The sequence below is a fragment of the Phyllostomus hastatus genome, unplaced genomic scaffold (assembly GCF_019186645.2).
Source record: "Phyllostomus hastatus isolate PE091 unplaced genomic scaffold, TTU_PhHast_1.1 phas_contig_80, whole genome shotgun sequence".
Taxonomy (NCBI): Eukaryota; Metazoa; Chordata; class Mammalia; order Chiroptera; family Phyllostomidae; genus Phyllostomus; species Phyllostomus hastatus.
The window spans coordinates 1,826,327-1,845,890 of NW_025333960.1; the positions used below are offsets into that span (position 1 = coordinate 1,826,327).

At 41.5% G+C, this 19,564-nt stretch overlaps 1 protein-coding gene across 4 annotated transcripts in view; it reads left to right on the forward strand.

Moving 5' to 3' along the window:
• Nucleotides 1-19,564, forward strand: part of MGLL (monoglyceride lipase) — a 154,112-nt gene that overhangs the window by 100,421 nt on the left and 34,127 nt on the right. For all 4 annotated transcript variants that reach the window (XM_045850160.1, XM_045850161.1, XM_045850163.1 and 1 more), the window contains exons 4-5: nt 10,625-10,761; nt 12,201-12,311. In XM_045850160.1, coding sequence (XP_045706116.1) covers nt 10,625-10,761; nt 12,201-12,311 — 248 coding nt within the window. The remainder of the gene's footprint in view (nt 1-10,624; nt 10,762-12,200; nt 12,312-19,564) is intronic.

The following is a 19,564-nucleotide window of genomic DNA, read 5'->3' on the forward strand; positions in this document are numbered from 1 at the left end:
AGGAAAGTAGATGATGCTGCAGGTCAGTCTTTGAGCTAAAGGCTATATTCTTCTGCCCTGACCAGTGTGGCTTAGTTGATTGGGCATCATGCAAAGTGAAAGGTTGCAGGTGGGATTCCCAGTCAGGGCACATGCCTAGGTTTTGTATTCAGGGCTCATATGAGAGGCAATGAATTGATGTTTCTCTCTTACACTGGTGTTTTTCACCCCCTCATTCTCCCTCCCTTCTTCTCTCTCTAAAAATAAATAAATAAAATCTTTAAAAAAGAAAAGGTTGTACTTTTCTGTGTAGGGTCAGAGAGGGTTTCCTCAGCCATCACTGTGTCCTCCATTTCAGATCTTCTCTGGTTGGCTGAATCTTCATCCCACCCTACCCAAGTATAGCTCTATACCCTAAACTCCCTGCCTATGCTCAGAGGCAAAGCTCTCCCCTCCTAACTCCTGGTAGTCTGAACAAAGGTCACTTTAGGGTTCTCTGTACTCGTGTAGTTATAACTGATGGACAAAGCTTTGGATAAGACTTTCCATGATGATCTTGTGGCAAAAGTGATCTGATGAGGTCAATTACAAATTTGTTTCATTTTTTAATTGTGATTGCTTTCAATAGTATATTAGTTTCAAGTTTATATAATTTACAGAGTGATCTCTCCAATAAGTCTAGTGCCTTCTTGAAACCATACATAGGTATTGCAATATTATTGACTATATTATTTATGCTGTACCTTACATCCATGTGACTATTTTTTACTGCCAATTTTTACTTCTTAACCTCTTTACCTTTTTCATCTAACTCCCCAAACTCCCTCCTACTTTGCCATCATTGGTTTGTGTTCTGTATCTATGTTTGTTTCTGTTTCATTTGTCCATTTATTTTGTTTTTTAGCTTCCACATGTAAGTGAAATGGTGTTGGTCCTTCTTTGTCAGACTTATTTCAGTTAGCATAATATGCTCTAGAATCATCCATATTGTTGCAAATGGGAAAATTTCATTCTTTGAGTCCTCTGTTTCCTATACCATTTTTATCTCTCCCCATCTATTTTATGCCAACTAATTATGCTTCTTCTTCCCTGTACCTTTTCCCCCTATTCTTCCTTTCTCCCTCCCCACTGAAAAACCTCCATGTGATGTCCATTTCTCTGATTCTGTTCCTGTTCTAGTTGTTTGCTTAGTTTTTGTTTTCATTGTTTTTCTTTCTTTTTTTTAGGTTCATTTGTTGATAGTTGTGAGTTTGTTGTCATTTTATTGTTCATAGTTTTGATCTTCTTTTTCTGAGATAAGTCCCTTTAATGTTTCATATAATAAGGGATTGGTGATGATGAACTCCTTTAAGTTGACTTTATCTGGGAAACACTTTATCTGCCCATCCATTCTAAATGATAGCTTTGCTGGATAGAGTAATCTTGGGTGTAAATCCTTGCTTTTCACAAATTTGAATACTTCTTTCCACTATTCTTGCCTATAAGGTTTCTTTTGAGAAATCAGCTGATAGTCTTATGGACACTCCTTTGTGGGTAACTCTTTCCTTTCCTCTTGCTGCTTTTAATATTCTCTTTGTCTTTAACCTTGAGTAACTTAATGATGATGTGCCTTGGTGTGTTCCTCTTTGGGTCCAACTTCTTTGGGACTCTCTGGGCTTCCTGGACTTCTTGGAAGTCTATTTCCTTTGCCAGATTGGTGAAGTTTTCCTTCATTATTTGTTCAAATAAGTTTTCAGTTTCTTGGTCTTCCTCTTTTCCTTCTGGCACCCCTATAATTCAGATATTGAAATGTTTCAAGTTGTCCCAGAGGTTCAAAATCTCTCTTTATTTTTTAAAATTCTTGTTTCTTCATACTGTTTCTGGTTGGATGTTTATTTCTTCCTTCTGTTCAAATTGTTGCTTTGAGTCCTGGTTTCCTTCCTGTCACTGTTGGTTCCCTGAATATTTTGCTTTATTTCGTTTTGGGTATCTTTAATTTGTTTTTTCATTTTTTGACCAAGCTCAATCAGTTCTGTGAGCATTTTGATTACCAAGACTTTAAATTCTCCATCAGATAGGTTGTCTATCTCCTCATTGCTTAGCTCTCTTTCTAAGGTTTGCTCTGTTCTTTCATTTTGGCCCTATTTCTTTGTTCATGGCACCTGTTAAGTTGTAAGGGGGCAGGGCTTTAGGTATTCACCTGGTCAGGGCAACCCTCCTTGCTGTAGCACTGCTTTTGAGGGAGGGGCCAGAGAGGGAACAATGCAGCTCCCCTACTCTCTCTAGCCCACTTTCCAACAGACTCATGTCAGACTGGGAGTTTCTCCCACTTCGAAAACCACCATAGTCCACAGCCAGCTCTGAGTCTCAGTTTTCTCTTGAGTCAGTCCCACCCACATGGTCCACCACCTCACCTCAGGTTCTCTCCCTCCACTGTCTTATGGGTCTGGTTGTTGTGTTTGATTGTTTCTTTAATTTCATGGTTGTTGGAGCTCCATGCAATTTGACTTGGTGATGCTTCTGGTTATTTATTGATTTTAGATTGGTTGTTATCCTCCTTTTGGTTATATGAGGAAGCTAAGGGTTTCTACCTACACTGCCATCTTGGCCAGAACCTATTTTTAATTTTTTTAAGAAATTTCCATACTGTTTTCCATAGTGGTTGTGCCAATTTGCAATCCTACCAGCAGTGTACAAGGGTTCCCTTTTCTCCACATTTTCACCAACACTTATTTGTTGGTTTATTGATAGTATCTGTTCTGACAGGTGTGAGGTAATATTTCATTGTAGTTTTAACTTGCATTTCTCTGATGATTAGTGATACTGAGCATCTTTTCATATGTCTATTGGCCATCTGTATGTCTTCTTTTGAGAAATGTCTATTCCAGTCCTCTGCCCATTTTTAGAAGGATTGTCTGTCTTTTTGGTATTGAGTTATATGAGTTCCTTATATATTTTGGATATGAACCCCTTATTGGATGTATCATTGGTGATACATCAGTAGGTTGTGTTTTTGTTTTGTTGATGGTTTCCTTTGCTGTGCAGAAACTTTTCAATGTGATGTAGTCCCATTTGTTTATTTTTCTTTTATTTCTCTTGCCCAAGGAGATATATCAGAAAAAAATTACTAAGAACAATGTCAGAGAGCTTTTTGCTGTTTTTTTTTTTCCTAAAAATTTTATGGCTTCAAGTTGTACACTTAAGTCTTTAGTCCATTCTGAATTTATTCTTGTATATAGTGTAAGAAAGTGGTCAAGTTTCATTTTCTGCATGTATCTGTCCAGTTTTCCCAACATTTCCCAGCATTTATTGAAGACACTGCCTGTACCCCACTGTATATTCTTGACTCCTTACTCATAAGATTAACTGACCATATAGATGTTGTTTTATTTGTGCTCTCTCTATTTGGGTCTGTTGATCTATGTGTTGGTTTTTATACTAGTGCCATGCTGTTTTGATTACTATAAATTTGAAGTATAGTTTGATATCAGGTAACATGATACCTCTAGCTTTGATTTTTCTCAAGATTGCTTTGATTATTTGGGGTCTTTTGTGGTTCCATATAAATTTTAGGATTATTTGTTCTAGTTCTGTGAAAATGCCATTGGTGTTTTGATAGGAATTTCACTGACACTGTAGATTGCTTTGGGTTATTTGGACATTTTAGTGATGTTAATTCTTCCTACCTAGGAGCATGGTATATGCTTGTATTTATTTGTATCTTCTTCAGTTTCTTTCTTCAATGTCTTACAGTTTTTTGAGAACAGGTCTTTTACCACCTTGGTTAAATTTATTCCTAAGTATTTTATTTATTTCATACAATTGTAAATGGGATTTTTTTTTAATTTCTCTTTTCTGATAGTTCATCATTGGTACATAAGATGCAACCAATTTCTGAATATTAATTTTGTATTTTATTGAATTTATTTCTCAGTTCTAATAGTTGTTTGAATATTTTTCAGTGGACTTTTTAGGGTTTTCTATATATAATATTATGTCATCTGAAAATAAGAACAGCTTTACTTCTTCCTTTCAAGTTTGGATGCCTTTTATTTCTTTTTCATGTCTGATTGCTGTTACTGGGACTTCCAACACTACATTGAATAGAAGTGTTGAAAGTGGACATCCTTGTCTTGTTCCTGATCTTAAGGAAAATGCTTTTAGTTGTTTTACAGTTGAGTGTGATGTTAGCTGTGGGTTTGTCATATATGGTCTTTATTATGCTGAAGTATGTCTCCTCTATTCCCACTTTGCTGAGAGTTTTTTATCAGAAATGTATGCTGGATTTTATAAAATGTTTTTTCTGTATCTATTAATATGAGCATATGAGCTTTACCCTTCATTTTGTTTATGTAGTATATCACATTAATTGATTCACAGGTATTGAACCAAGCTTTCATCCTAGGAACAATTCCAATTTGATCATGGTGTATGACCTTTTAAATATAGTGCTGAATTTGATTTACTAATATTTTTTGAGAATATTTGCATCTATGTTCATCAGATATATTCGCCTATAATTTTCTTTTTTTGTAATGTCATTGTCTGGTTTTCAAATCAGAGTAATGCTGGCCTCATAAAAAGCCCATTTTTTTAGATTAGCTTGATAAAGACAGGGACTAATTCTTTTTAAATATTTGGTAAATTTCACCTGTGAAGCCATGTAGTCCAGGACTTTTGTCCATTGGGAGTCTTTTGACTAGTAATTCAATGTTATTAGTAGTTATTAACCTGTTCAGATTTTATGTTTTTTGCTGATTCAGTCTTGAAAGATGGTTTCTAGGAATTTATTCATATTTTCCAGGTTGTCCATTTTGTTCATACATACTTGTTTGTAGTATTTTCTTATACTCCTTTGTACTTCTGTTATGTCAGTTGTCACTTCTCTTACATTTCTGATTTTAATTATTTGGGTCCTCTCTTTTTTTTGTTGTTGATGAGTCTGGTTAAAAATTTATAAATTTTGTTTATCTTTTCAGATAACTTGTTCTTGGTTTCACTGACCTTTTGTATTTTTTAGACTCTATTTCATTTATTTCCACTCTGATTTTTGCTATTGCCTTCCTTTGACTCACTTTGGGATTTATCTGCTCTTCTATTTCTTGTTCTTTCAGGTGTAAGGCAATGAGACCTATTTACTAAAAATGCAAATGTCACTCTTATGCCAAAACCCTCCTCAACTCTTCATCTGTCTCTCCAGGTAGAGGCCACATCTGGACAGTGGGATCTGACCCCAAAGCACCACAACTCTTCTCACCAGGATTTTTGTTCTCTCTGTCCCAGGTCTGAGCCTCACTCTCCCTTGCCCTTCTTTGGACATGGCCATTCTTCCAATTCACTTCAGACTGCACTTCCTCAATGAGCCTGAGCCAGCAGGTTGGGAAGTTGCTAACATTCCCAGAGACCAGTTTCTGTGTTCATAAAGCTCACACATGTGCCCACGCAGTGTACCTTGGGGGACATCCTTGAAAGCAGTGAGTTCATAGACTCATAGTCCTCGGTGAATGAATGTTGCTAGTTGTTGTATTAACTCCAGTTTCAATCTCAGCTCAGCCCTTATGTTTCTGCTGTACCTACCCACAAATACTTGGAAAGCTTCCGAATAACTCATCCTGGTGGCCTCCATGTTTGCATATCTTCAAAAGCTAAAGAGCTCAGCCACATAGCAAGTGAGCCTGTCTCATTGTGACACCATCAAGCACTCACAGAACTCACCTCAGGTGTGAACAGCTCTGGGCACACACTCAGAGGAAAGGTGCCATCTGTGTGCTTTCATAGCAGGTTCTTTATCTGTTTAGGAAGGGCTTTATTTTCATTCTATTGGTCTCTGAGGCTCCTGTTCTTCCCTGTGTTTTTCATTGAACTTTGACAGTCAAAGCACTAGATTTGCGGTCTGAAGTCTGCACTCAAGTCCTTGCCTAGCCTTTAACTCACTGGGAGACTGAGTTCCATCTAATCTCTCTGAGGGTCAGTTTTCTTAGCTAGAAATTGGGGGTAAGAATCCTGGAATCACAGAGTTATGAGGATCAAATGAAATAAACTCTGATAGGAGCCTTTGTAAATTACACACTGCCACACAAATGTCAGGTGTTGCTTTTTGAATGCTTAATCTCTCTTTCCTTGTTCCAGGCTGTATTTTACCAGCCTTTTCTTCTATTAAAAAAATGAGAAGCATTTGAGATCTTGCTCCCTGGCATATGTCATCAGTTTGGCTCAAATAAATTCTTTTTTTAAATATATTTTATTGATTATGCAATTACAGTTGTCCCACTTTCCCCCCTTCACTCCCTTCCACCCTGCACACTCTCTCCCACCCATATCGCCCTCTTTAGTCATGTCCATGTGTCATACTTATAAGTTCTTTAGCTTCTACATTTCCCATACTATTCTTACCTTCCCCCTATCCATTTTCAACCTACAATCTATGCTATTTATTCTCTGTAACTTTTCCCCCTCTCTCCTCCTCCCACTCCCCTGTTGCTAACCCTCCATGTGATCTCCATTTCTGTGGTTCTGTTCCTGTTCTAGTTGTTTGTTTAGTTTCTTTTGGTTTTACTTTAGGTGTGGTTGTTAATAATTGTGAGCTTGCTTTCCTTTTACTATACATGTTTTTTCTGTATCTTCTTTTCTTACATAAGCCCCTTTAACATTTCATATACTAAGGGCTTGCTGATGATGAACTCCTTTAACTTGACCTTATCTGAGAAGCACTTTGTCTGCCCTTCCATTCTAAATGAAAGCTTTGCTGGATAGAGTAATCTGGGGTATAGGTCCTTGTCTTTCATGACTTGGAATACTTCTTTCCAGCCCCTTCTGGCCTGTAAGGTCTCGTTTGAGAAATCAGCTGACAGTCTGATGGGAACTCCTTTGTAGGTGACTGTCCCCTTATCTCTTCCTGCTTCTAGGATTCTCTCTTCATTTTTACCTTGGCTAATGTAATTATGATGTGCCTTGGTGTATTTCTTCTTGGGTCCAACTTCTTTGGGACTCTATGAGCTTCCTGGATTTCCTGGAAGTCTATTTCCTTTGCCAGAATGGGGAAGTTTTCCTTTATTATTTGTTCAAATACGTGTTCAATCTGTTGCTTTTCCTCTTCCCCTTCTGGTACCCTTATAATTCGGATGTTGGAATGTTTAAAGATGTCCTGGAGGTTCCTAAGCTTCTCCTCGTTTTTTTGAATTCTTATTTCTTCATTCTTTCCTGTTTGTTTTATTTCTTCCTTTTGGTCAACTCTATTGTTTTGAGTCCCAGTTTCCTTCCCATCACTATTGGTTCTCCGTGCATCCTCCTTCATCTCTTTTATGGTAACCTGCATTTTTTTCATCTAATTTGTGCCCAAAATCAACCAATTCTGTGAGCTTCCTGATCACCAGTGTTTTGAACTGTGCATCCAATAGATTGGCTATCTCTTGGTCACTCAAAAGGATGAGCCCTGTGGCACTGATCTGTTTTTCTGTTTGAGACATGTCTCTCTCTCTTTCTCTTTCTTTTTTTTTTCTTTTTGGTCAGGTTGCTCCTGTTAAGGTGAGGGGCGGAGCCTTAGGTGTTCACTGGGGCTGGGCACCCCAGTCGCTAGATTGTGACGTTGTATGTGGGGGCGGGGGCAGAAGGGAACAGTGGCAGTAGCTCCGCTCTCCTGGGACCTCAGTCCCTTCCCTGGGATCCTGGGCTGTGCGCTCTGTCCCCTGTCCACAATCATGGCCTCACTGGGTCCACCAGCTGCCACTCTCGTACTTAGGGTCCACCCGCTGCGATCCTGCACACCCCAGATGCCTTACGCACTCACGGTTGCTTTATGCGCCCACTGCTCTCTGCTCTCCACACCAGGACCCGTGTCACAACCCGCACCCAGCTGCTCCTCTCCGCCCCTCCTACCGGTCTGGATGAATGGGTCTACTTCAACTTCTTGGCTGTCCAACTTCCATTCAGATAAATTCTCTATCAGTTCTGGGTGTTATTCTGCCTCTAAATTGTTGTTGTTCTAATCTTGGTTGTGCATGGAGGTATGGTGCGTCCACCTATGCCTCCATCTTGCTGGAAGTCCTGGCTCAAATAAATTCTTATAAAAATTCTTATGGAAGGAAAGGAAGGAAGGAAGGAAGCGAGAGAAGGAGGAAGAGAGACAGCTCAGAACTCAGAGGAGCCACTCCTCAAAAAACTAAATAGTATTATCATATGACCCATCAATCCCACTTCTGGGTCTACACCCAAAAGAATTGAAAGCAATGTCTGGAAGAGATATTTGTAGACTGATATTCATAGTAGCATTACCCACAGTAGCCAAGAGGTAGAAGCAACCTAAGTGTCCATTGACATTTGAATGGGTAAACAAAATGTGATAGATATGTGCATACAATGGAATATTATTAAACCTTAAAAAATAAAGAACAAAATTATGTTACATGCTATAACAAGGAAAAACCTTGAGGACATTATGGCAAATGAAATAAGCTGGTCACAAAAAGACAAAACTATATGATTCCACTTATAGGAGATTCTTAGAGTAGTCAAATTCATAGAGACAGAAAATGGAAGGGTGGGTGCTAAGAGCTGCAAGGAGGGGAACTGGTAGTAAATGTTCAATGGAGGTATTAGTCAGCTCAGGCTGCCATAAGAAAGTACCACAGAGTGGGTGGCTTACACAACACTTATTTCCTCACAGTTCTAAAGACTGGAAGTCAGAGATCAAGGCTTTGGCAGGGTTAGTTTCACTGAGGGCTCTCTCCTTCATTTGCAGGTGGCCATCTTCTTCCTGTGACCTCATTTTAACTTAAGTACCTCTTTAAGGGCCCTGTCTCCAAATAGTCACTTGGGATTAGGACTTGAACATGTGGATTGCAGGGCACGTAATTCAGCCCATAACAATGAGTAGGGAGTAAGTTTAGAAAGATGAAAAAGTTCTGATGATGGATGATGGTGATGGTTAATTGCGAATGTACTTAATACTACTGAACTGTACACTAAAAAAGTGGCTAAGATGGTATAAATGTTGTGTTATGTATATTTTACCACAATACAAAATTAAATTTAATTAAATTTTAAAAGGTAAAAAATCCTCAGAGAGGACAGGGAACTGGAGGTACTGCTGAAAAGGTGACAGAACTGGTAGGCCCTGGGCTTCATACGATGGTCAGAGAGGGAGTGTGGGGACACATGGGGGAGGTGGACAGGAGAATAGAAAACAAGAGTCTGTGTTCTGACCACACTGAGTTTCTGAGACTGAGGTCTGGGCAGCCAGTCAGTTTCAGGCAATGATGAATCTTCATCCTTCTCATCTGTGAAATAAGTATTATAACTATTACTGGAATAACTTCCTTGAAAAAGCAGCAGGAAGGATTTGGGCAGATACTCTTTGCTATGTGGGCCCCTTTCTCTCAGAGCTCACTCTTTTTTGCAATTTTCAAACAATCACATCAGCTGCTTTCAGCCTGAATGTGGAAACCACAAAGAGTGTGCTGTTTCTATAGTGACTTATGTCCTCCTTAGGGGGCAAAAGTAGATATCCTAAGAAAAAAACAGGGAAAATGAACAGTCCAGATGTGTGTTAGAGAATTTGCATTGGCCAAAACATCTGTTTGGTTTTATCCATAAGATGTCTCTAGTAGCGCTTAATTGTCTTTATATTCATTCAAAACAATGTTTTAGATTATATTGTGACAGTTGTCATATCAGCATGCACTTAAAAAACTTATCAAAATTGGTGAATTTTTGTGTAGCCATTTTAATATTGAAGGTGGAAGAAAATAAGCAACATTTTCAGTATATTGTGCTTCATTATTTCAAGAAAGGTAAAAATGCAACTGAAATGTGAAAAAGAGATTTTTGCAGTGCATGGAGAAGGTGCTGTGACTGATGGAACATGTCAAAAGTGGTTTGCGAAGTTTTGTGCTAGAGATTTCTTGCTAGATGGTACTCCATGTCCGGTAGACCGGTTGAAGTTGATAGTGATCAAATCAAGACATTAACCGAAAACAACCAATGTTTTACCATGCAGGAGATAGCTAAAATACTCAAAATATCTAAATCAATGAAGTTATTGGTGAAAATGAAAAATGTGCCTTTTATTTTACAGAAAAAAAATACATATTTTTGGCCAACCCAATAAAATCCCAGGGGGATAGAACTTGACCTGTTTTTATTGCTTTGTTGAAAAGATTTCTAGTGAGCACACTTGACTATTTTTATGTTTGTCATATCTTCTATAAAAAGAGGTGACACTTTATCTGGTAAAAGGCTAACATTAGAACACAACTGTGAGGGTCAAGGAACTAGGAAAACCCAGGAAAATTTTGAGCCTTGTGTCTTACTCCTGACCACTTTGCAGAAAATCAGGTTTGGTGAGCTCCTCCTTATACCTGCCTTGCTTTCTTCCTTGGAAATGGCCACAGCGAAGACATCCTGGCTTTGTGGACACGGTGTGCAGTATGGTTCACTTCCTGACTGATTTTGGGCAAGTTCCTAACCACCCTGGGCCTCAACTTCCTAATCTGCACAATGAGGGGAGATTAATTCCCATGTCCAACAGTGGTTGGAAAGGGTTCAGTGAAATGACCCATTCAGGTTCTCGATAAAGAGTGGCTGGTAATTCTGGTGAAGAAACCACTGAGCTTTAGCAAGAATCAACCTCCTAGTTACTGCAGTTCTCTCATCTCCCATTCCCTTCCAGTTGGCCATGGACAGAGTGAAGGGGAGAGGATGGTAGTGTCTGACTTCCATGTTTTCATCAGAGATGTGTTACAGCATGTGGAAATCATGCAGAAAGACTACCCAGGGCTTCCTGTCTTCCTTCTGGGCCACTCCATGGTAAGTAGACCATAGAAGACCCAGTCCAAATCAGGTCTGTGGTGAGTAGGCAGTGTGAGAACCTTGTGATGAAGAAAGGATGGCCCTGCCTCCCTGCCTCATCCGCTCTCCCCACCTGGCTGGCATACCCCATTTGGCAGGCCCTACACTTGGAGTTCCTAGGCTATTTGATGCTTAGGAAACAGGTTAGGTTCAGAGTCCTGCAGATAGCCCCAGAAAAAGCTCAGAGCACCCCATTACTTTTCACCAGAGCCCAAGGCACCAGGAGGCAGCTGGCCAATCCTTAATGAGGAGCTCAGGTATGGGGCATCTTGGGAAACTATCTCTTTTTTTTAACCCTGTTTCCACCTCAGTGCCATTTCATAGTGATGCTCTCAAGGGTACTGCTGCTCCCTGCAGAGCCACTTCTCAGAGCTGGGATGATGCTTCAGTCCTGCCTGCTTGCTTCAGAGCTGTACAGTACAAATGGGAACTAGGGACAAAGGCTCCCCATGGACTCAATTCCTCAATGGTCATTCAGAATCCCTTTTACCTTTTAAATTTATAAAGCCCTGTAAGAATTAACCAAGTATAATCTTTAAATTGGGAGTTCTCAAATTTATAGCACCCAGGGCAAATCTTCCTCTGACAATCTGACATGTTGGCCAACAGAGAATTTGAACTGCCTGATTTTGAATTTGGGGAAACTTTTCACTCCAGGGCAGAGCTTCCACCCCCTTTATCACAGCCTGGCTCTGTACCTGCATTTCTCTGACCTGCTTGGCCCCTGTAAGCATTTGCCCTTTCCACCCTTGGTTCAAATTACCTGCAGCTTCAGTAAACAGCCAAGGTCTCAGACGTTTAGCAGCATCCACATTCACTAAATATTTTTCTTGAACCTTTTCTGAGCCAGGGGGAAAAGTGTAGGAACCTCTTATTATCATCAGATTACAAAAAAAAAGAGAAGGAAGGAAGGAAGGAAGGAAGGAAGGAAGGAAGGAAGGAAGGAAGGGAGGGAGGGAGGGAGGGAGGGAGGGAGGGAGGGAGGGAGGGAGGAAAGGAGGAAAGGAGGAAAGGAGGAAAGGAGGAAAGGAAGAAAGGAAGAAAGAAAGAAAGAAAGAAAGAAAGAAAGAAAGACCCTCCTATTAAGCCTGACAGAATGGACGAATTGGATGTCTGCCAGCTTTTGGTTTAAAGCAAAGTAGGAATGTGTTGTTTAATTTATAGCCCACAAGTAGGAACCTTATTTGTACCTCTCTGAAATGTTTGCTCTTGGGAAAAAAAAGTGAAATAAAATAATTGCAGACCCAGTTTATCCAACATTCAATGGTGCCTATTCCAAAGTGGACTTTCTCTGGGCTGTTCAGCCAGGCTTAGGAGGACCTCATCCATGGAGCTCATTGGAAAACATGTGCTGGTTGAAGCCAGCACACAGCAACTCTGCCCATTTTGCATTGCAGGGAGGTGCCATTGCCATCCTCACAGCTGCAGAGAAGCCAGGCCACTTCTCAGGCATGATTCTCATTTCACCTTTGGTTCTGGCCAATCCTGAGTCTGCAACAACATTCAAGGTAAACGGACTTCTGATTCTGTGAAACTCCTACAACTTCCCTGGGACCTCCATTTATAAGCAGAATCTGGGGAAAGGGGCCAAAGTCCATTCTTGTACTTAACACACTATTATGTTAAGGTTTGGACAAATTTTGAACATTATTGCCACTGAGGTTCTACAATTTCTAAATCAGGTGCTCTTTTTTCCCAAAGACAAAGGAAAAGTGACTTCCTATTTGTGCATGTTTTATTGGTGAACATTAAAAGGAGAAAGGGTTACACATGTTAGGATTCCAGCAAAGCAACCTTTGTTAACAAGTCACATGCAAGGCTCAAACTGATTTTCATGGAATATTTGCCAATTTCAGCCAAAAGTACACAGTAAGTGGAATTGTGGGCTATTTGTACTTGCAACATAGAGTCTTGTTCACTGTAGCTCTCCTCCACCCTGAAGTGCTTTCCTCTCTGATCCTAACCCAACCATCATTTTGTTTTTCTGGTTGTAATGTTACACAATGGCACATGTGTTCACCTCTTGGTTCTGGGGCTCTGAGCTATTTTTAACAAAGCAAACAAAACAATAATACTACCAGAAGTAGAACAAGTGCCTTATCCTCCTGAAAAAGGACAGGAAACTGGTCCTCAGCTTGGCTACTTAATTGTGAATGTGGGTTGCTGATATATGATGAACCTGTCCTTGAGGGGCATGAGGTTTGAGACAGTCAATAATCTAATGAGATTAGAGAATCCCCACACTGTGTATCTCCTAGGAAAGCTCCAGTTTACCCAAGTGCTGGGTGGGACTGCTGCCTTTTAAGCCAGTTCTGGGAACTCTCAGAGGAGCACTAAGGGTGAAGTGGTGGGTAACAAGGCCAGGGGACCTGGGCGGCCATCAAATGATAGCAGGATCATTTAAATCAGTGGTCCCCAACCTTTTTGGTACCAATGACCGGTTTTATGGAAGACAATTTTCCATTGGCTGGTGGGGAATGAGGAGGGATGGCTTTATAGCCTGCCAACAGATAAGGCTTAATTGCCACTTGCCACTCGTTAATAGGGTTTTGATACAAGTCTGCAAGCAATTGATTTATTATTGTCTCTGTGTAGTCAAACCTCTCTGCTAATGATAATCTGTATTTGCAGCTGCTCCCCAGAGCTAGCATCACCACCTCAGCTCTACCTCAGATCATCAGGCATTAGATTCTCATAAGGAGCCCACAACCTAGATCCCTTGCATGAGCAGATCACAGGAGGTTTTGTGCTCCTGTGAGAATCTAATGCTGCCACTGATCTGACAGGAGGTGGAGCTCAGGCAGTAAAGTGAGCGATGGGAAGCGGCTGTTAATACAGAAGAAGCTTAGCTCACTTGCCTGTTGCTCTCCTCCTGCTGTGCAGCCCAGTTCCTAACAGGCCATAGACTAGTACTGGTCTGTGGCCCCAGCAGGTCTGGGACCCCTGATTTAAATCATTGCCTTAGCTCTGATGCCTTTGGTATTCTCCACAGGACCCAGACAGGGGAGCACAGGACAGGGAATGAAACCTTTTCAAAATGTCCTCAAATGTTTCTGATAGCCCACAGCCACAGACTTAACTCTTAGAAATGGACTGGCAGGTCCTGTGTATAGGCTTTCAATTAGATAGCTAAATTTTCACCAATTTCAAATGAAGAAAGGTTGAGCAAAAGAGAAATTTGGAACCATCTGATAATTTAACCAGAGAACAACAATTTATTTAATTTGAGGAAGAAAAGAGATGGCTAGCTCTTTTTAATTTTACTCAGCTTTAAAGAAATCACCACTGTTTTATTGAAACTATCATTAGTAAATTTCACAGTGGTATGGGACAGCCTTGGAGGTGGGAGCCACTGTATGTCTGCCATGGAAAGAAATGAGGTCATCCACAGAGTCACTGGTGGCTATTTCTTGGCCATTTAAATGTGCAAGAAAGAACACGTCCTTTTAGACAGCTTCTATCATGACTATAATTGTATAATGTGAGCTGAATCAGTCAAGGGCTCTTGTCCAAGTACAATAAGCAAGACCAGGGTGACAGAGGGGAGGGGAGTTCCCTCTGCCATTCATGTGCTTGGAGTAATGAAAATTTACTCAGCTCAGTGAGTGTCAGGCATGTGCTGTGCTTATCTCACTTAACTCCCCTTATCAATCTAGGGAGAGTTCATGACCTGCATTTTATGGATAGAACTTTAGGCTTAGACCCGATGAGTGACTTGCCAAGATCACACAACTTGTGTGATGGATTTGAATCCAAGGCTATATACTCTTCATCTAGGATGTTTCCCCATAGAAGAAAGTGGATGTATTCAACAGTAGATACTTTCTCTTAGAGAAAAGCCACAGACTGTGGGGCTTTTCAGGTGATATGCACAAGGGTCATGGCAGCTGAGCTGTGAGGTGGAGCCAGCAAGATTTCCTCCTAGAGTCACTGGTGGAGATGGAATTTCTGGGCAAGGCCATACTAACATGACCTTTTAGAGCCCTGTGCTAACAGAACACCTTCTCAAATCTAGGGCCAGCTGTTTCTGAGGGGGTGTAGGTCTCTTCTTATTGACCAAGATGAATTAGATTTCCTGTTGCCCTCAAACCTGAGGACATGTCCTCCCCATGGATTCTGTTGCTGCCCCTGGCTCTTGGGCAGTTTTGACTGAGTCTATGATTCATTTGTCTACCTACATCAGATGACTTGATCACACTGCACCCATCTGGTCTTGTGTGACAACCTTCCAGAAAGAGTCTCACTGAATCTTTTTTTAATTTAATTTTTAAAATTGTAATGTAATACATTTACACAAGGGAAGACTTCTTTCCCAGTTGGAGGTGGACAGCCAGAATTACAGAGGGAGTGGATACATCTTCTGTGGACACACATACACCCTCCTTTGCTCTTGTGTTTTACACAAATGGAACATGCTCCCTACACTTTTTGTTTCATTGATCTCTCTTGGTTGGCTGATTTGTTTTTGTGAGTTTTAGGTTGAATTTGGTCACTTGCAGAGCAGACCCTCTTACAGCTCCTTCCCATCAGAATAACGAAAGGCCCATTATAGGATGAGCTCTGGATTAGTTGAAAACCTGCTGTAAATGGTCTAGAGATTGAGAGGTCTGACTATATAATGGGCTCTGGTTTAGATGAGGCCCTGGTGCAAGATGGGCTCTGAATTAGGTGAGGTCCTGTTGTAGAATGGGCTCTAGATTAGGCAATGCCCCACTGACTGATCTTCAGGTCATTTCTATGCATTGGATTGTTCTTATGGTTCCAAAGGTGGACAGATTCCCATAGGCCACCTCTTGCTGAGAAAGCTGAGACTCAGGAGGGACCTTTCCCTGGGTCAGTGGCATTGGCAGGGGGCTGCAGAATGCAGGGTCTCATGAGTCCTCTGACTCATGACTCCTCACCCAGAACTCAGCTCAGGACTTTTCAAAGGTTTATTTCATGGCCAGAAGTTCCTGTTGTAGAGGTTCTTGATATCATTAAAGCAGACAGTGTGAGATCTCAAGTTTTTATGTACAGAAGGTCATGTAGAAGGTGACATAAGACAGTTGACACAAGAAATGTCCAAACCTGAAGAGAATTTTTATCAGTGGAGCCAAACTGACAACATATGGCAGGGAGCAACATGTCAAATGCTCCAAAGAATAACAGTTTGCCATTCCTTTTATGCACTTGAGATTAAGGAGGGAATTTAAGGAAAATTATATGGAAATAGAAGAAAGCAAGGCTAGGTTCAGATTATAGGACAGTTAAGATTATTTGCATTCTTGGTGGTTTTATCTGAGAAAGAGGGGTGTGAAAGGGGGCATCCTCAAAGGTATGTTTAACATAGATGCACAGAAACAATGGACAGGGCTTGCTTAAAGCAAAGCCTTTCAGTAAAGAATGTATATGCCTAGGGTGTGACTACCAACCATGACTGCCCAGCTAGAAATTTATGATCAGGTCACTCTGTGAGGTTATTTTCTGTAGAACCCCTCTTTTTGTCCACATCCCATACCCTGAAATGTGAGAATGCCAGATCTCCCTCCCCCACCCCTATCACCAATCCTGCACACATCTGGTTTTTGTGTGGATTCTCTGTTTTCAACAAGCTGGGCTGAGCAGAGGCTTCTGGCCTCCAAACACTGTGCTAAGAATGTGGTCCTACAAGGGAAAGGAGAACAGGAGAAATTTAGAAACAAAAATCTAATGCATCAGACCAAGTCTTAGCTGTTTATGAGGTCATTTCATGGAGATTATGCTCTGAGGAAGGTAGGGCTGGAGTAATAACAGGGACAGAGGGGAGATCCATTGCTGCCCAAGTAAGAAGATGTCAAACTCTGAGCTTAACTGGAGTCTCCTCAGCTTTCCAGGATACCCAGGAATATGTGGCCAGCTGCAGAGCAGCTTCTTCCCCTGAGAGCCCTCAGGGTCAGGATTGAAATAACCTTGGGCAGAGCCTGGAGTCCAGATGGGGCTCAGCCTTCTGGGAGTCTAGCCTTTTAAGAGATCTTCCTGCCTATTGCCTGGAGGTCAGAGGCAGGAGCCAACCCTTCCAGTGCTTTCAGATGCTTCCACTCCCCACCAAGGAGGGCACCTGGCAAAGTAGGGAGAAGTGAATGGCCTTTATAAACCTAGCATTTTTGGTTAACATCCTCTCTGTCACCATCCTATAAGGAGGGAAAATTATTTCCAACATATGCACAAAGAAATGAGGCAAATTGTCTTATTGAAGGTCAACTTGAGCACCAGCTCTGCTAGCAAGTGTGGCAGGAAGCTCTCTTTTACCACAAAACCCACCCAAATCAAGTTTCCTTGACTTTAGCCCACTTCCCAACTGAATACCACCCATCTGCTTTTAGTGACCAACACCCAAAAGGCCCTTAAATCTGTGGGGTGGTGGAGGGAAAATATGTGAGGGCATGGGGCCACTCTTTCCAACTTCAAGTACATTTATACCCAGGAGTTAGGGACTTAGCTGTGCTCATGAATTTGATAGCAGCAATGTACCCTGAGGCATTGTTACCTCTGTCCTGCAGGCCCCTGCTCTCTAACATCTGGGGTTCAGACTTCTAAACACTTAGGACTTGAGGAAGGAGTTATCACCTCAACACATCCTTTGGGAGCCCCAGCAGCCAGCAGGTTTTCGGTGCTTTCCCAGGACTTACCAACAAGGGCACACAGTGCTTTCTATTCTATGTCTGCTTGAGGGTCAGTTTCCCTCCTGAGACAGTCTCAGCCATCCTCTGACCCTTGCACTAATGTCACTTGTATAGAAGACATGGAGTTCTAGCCTCCTTTTGCACAGGTCAACCTGCTGGAGCTACTTTAGAGGATAGCGATTGTAGTTACCTCCCTCGTGTCAAGTCTTTCCTGGGCAGAAGTTTTAAAATGATCTTAGGGAGCCATTAAAACTTTGTGTAAAAATACAGGCATTTGTGCAAGTCAGTAGTATTTAAAATGATGGGCCTGCAGTTAATCCAGGAATGCCATAAGGCCACAGCAAAGACATTTCGGTCTCTTGCTACTCATAAAGTGGACCTCATTTCTGGGGAATTGTCCCTTTTGTAATTTTTTTTAATAATTTGGGATTTTAGCTGTGATATGACATTTATTGCAAAGCTGCAGGTCACTTACTTTTTCTAAAGTCTCCACTCTGAATAACACTGGCATGTACTCATTCCTTCATCAACCAACACTGGCTTCTTGAGATTCTCCTGGGGCCAGAAGCCTGAAGGGCAATTAGGGTCTAGCACTGTAAGAATCAGGTCTCACTCAGGTAACCTTCCCATCAATGCTTCAAGTTTTTTTTATCATCCCCTTTTTACAGAAGAAAAAACCTGAAGATAAGAGACTTTCTTGGGGATGCAGAGCCAGAGGTCTAATGCAAATTTGCCTGGCTCCTGGTCTCTGAGTCTGATTGCTCCACTTCATCACCTCCTTTTCTGGGGTTGGTAGTCAGTGACTGAATGTCCATTCATTGTGAATCTTGGCCTGCAAATTACCTTCAGGCAATAAGACCTGGGGTCCCTGTTGAGTCAGTGTCACTGAGCTCTCTGTGGTTGCAGAGACCTGACAGCCTGTTGGGATCATGATGGATGGTGAAGGTTTGTCATTTCAAGGGGGTCCTATTTAGGGTCATCCCTCTCCTGAGCTGGATCTCTACACTCACACAGGATTATTCAAAAAGTTTGGTCAAAATGACATCAGGAATGGTAATACCTTGAGTTACACTGTCTTCATGGTGAGCCACTCCACCTCCCCTTCATCTGTGTCATGGCTTCCTTTGTCTTCCCTTGGAAATAAGTACAGGGCTCTTATGTCTGACAGTAGAGGCCAAAGGAGTTTTTGACAGAAAGCAACAGCAGCCACTCAGGCAACATGGACAAAACTGATCCTTCTTGGTGTGGAGTATACCGGGTTCTGTCCATCCCCCACTGCTTCCTTACTATTGGACCTCAAGACCCTCTTCTCTGCCTTTCTGTCTTCCTTCATTGCTACAATCAACACTGCTTCTGCTTAGTTCTTTCTCCCCTCAAGCTACCCTTTTCTCTTTCATCAGACATTAGAACAATGAAATAAACAAACCTGAAAAGGACAGCAGGGGGAGGGGTTCTCTTTTGCAACTATTCAAAGCATCCTTGCCCTTGCATCATTCTTGGATCTTTTGTGGGGAAGAGGCTAAACAACTAATTTTTTAACTGTGACATGAATTGCCACTCCCTAACTAAGTACCATTAGAAATATGGTTTGGAACTTACTGTGCAGGTTTAGAAAAAGAGCTGAGGGTTGGCACCACCTGAACATCTCTTTTGAGACATCTGTGCCCCTCCCTTCCAACCAGTGTGAGTCAGGAACACTCACTACTCTGGTTGCACATTAGAATCACCTAGAGAGCCTAAAAAAAAAACACTGATTCCAGAGTCCCAACTCAATCAGAATCTCTCCGTGGGATCTGGGAAGAGGCATTTGTGATGCTTCTCTGAGACACAGCAGTTGCCAGTCCTTCAAATTTCAGAGCACAAACTAATGCCTCAAGGATTCCTGAAAAAATGCAGATTCTGATCTGATAGGCCCAATATCTCCAGGAGCTGATGGTGCTGCTGGTCTAAGAGTCACTGTTAGAGCAGGAAAGCCATAGCATATTAGGAAAAGGCAGGCTTCCAGGTAGGTATGCTATACCGCCTAACAATACTCTAACCAAATGGAAAAAAAAATCCAGAATGCTCAAAACAAAGGGCTGTCTTACTGGGTAGATAGGTAGAGAGGTAGGCACAGGTCA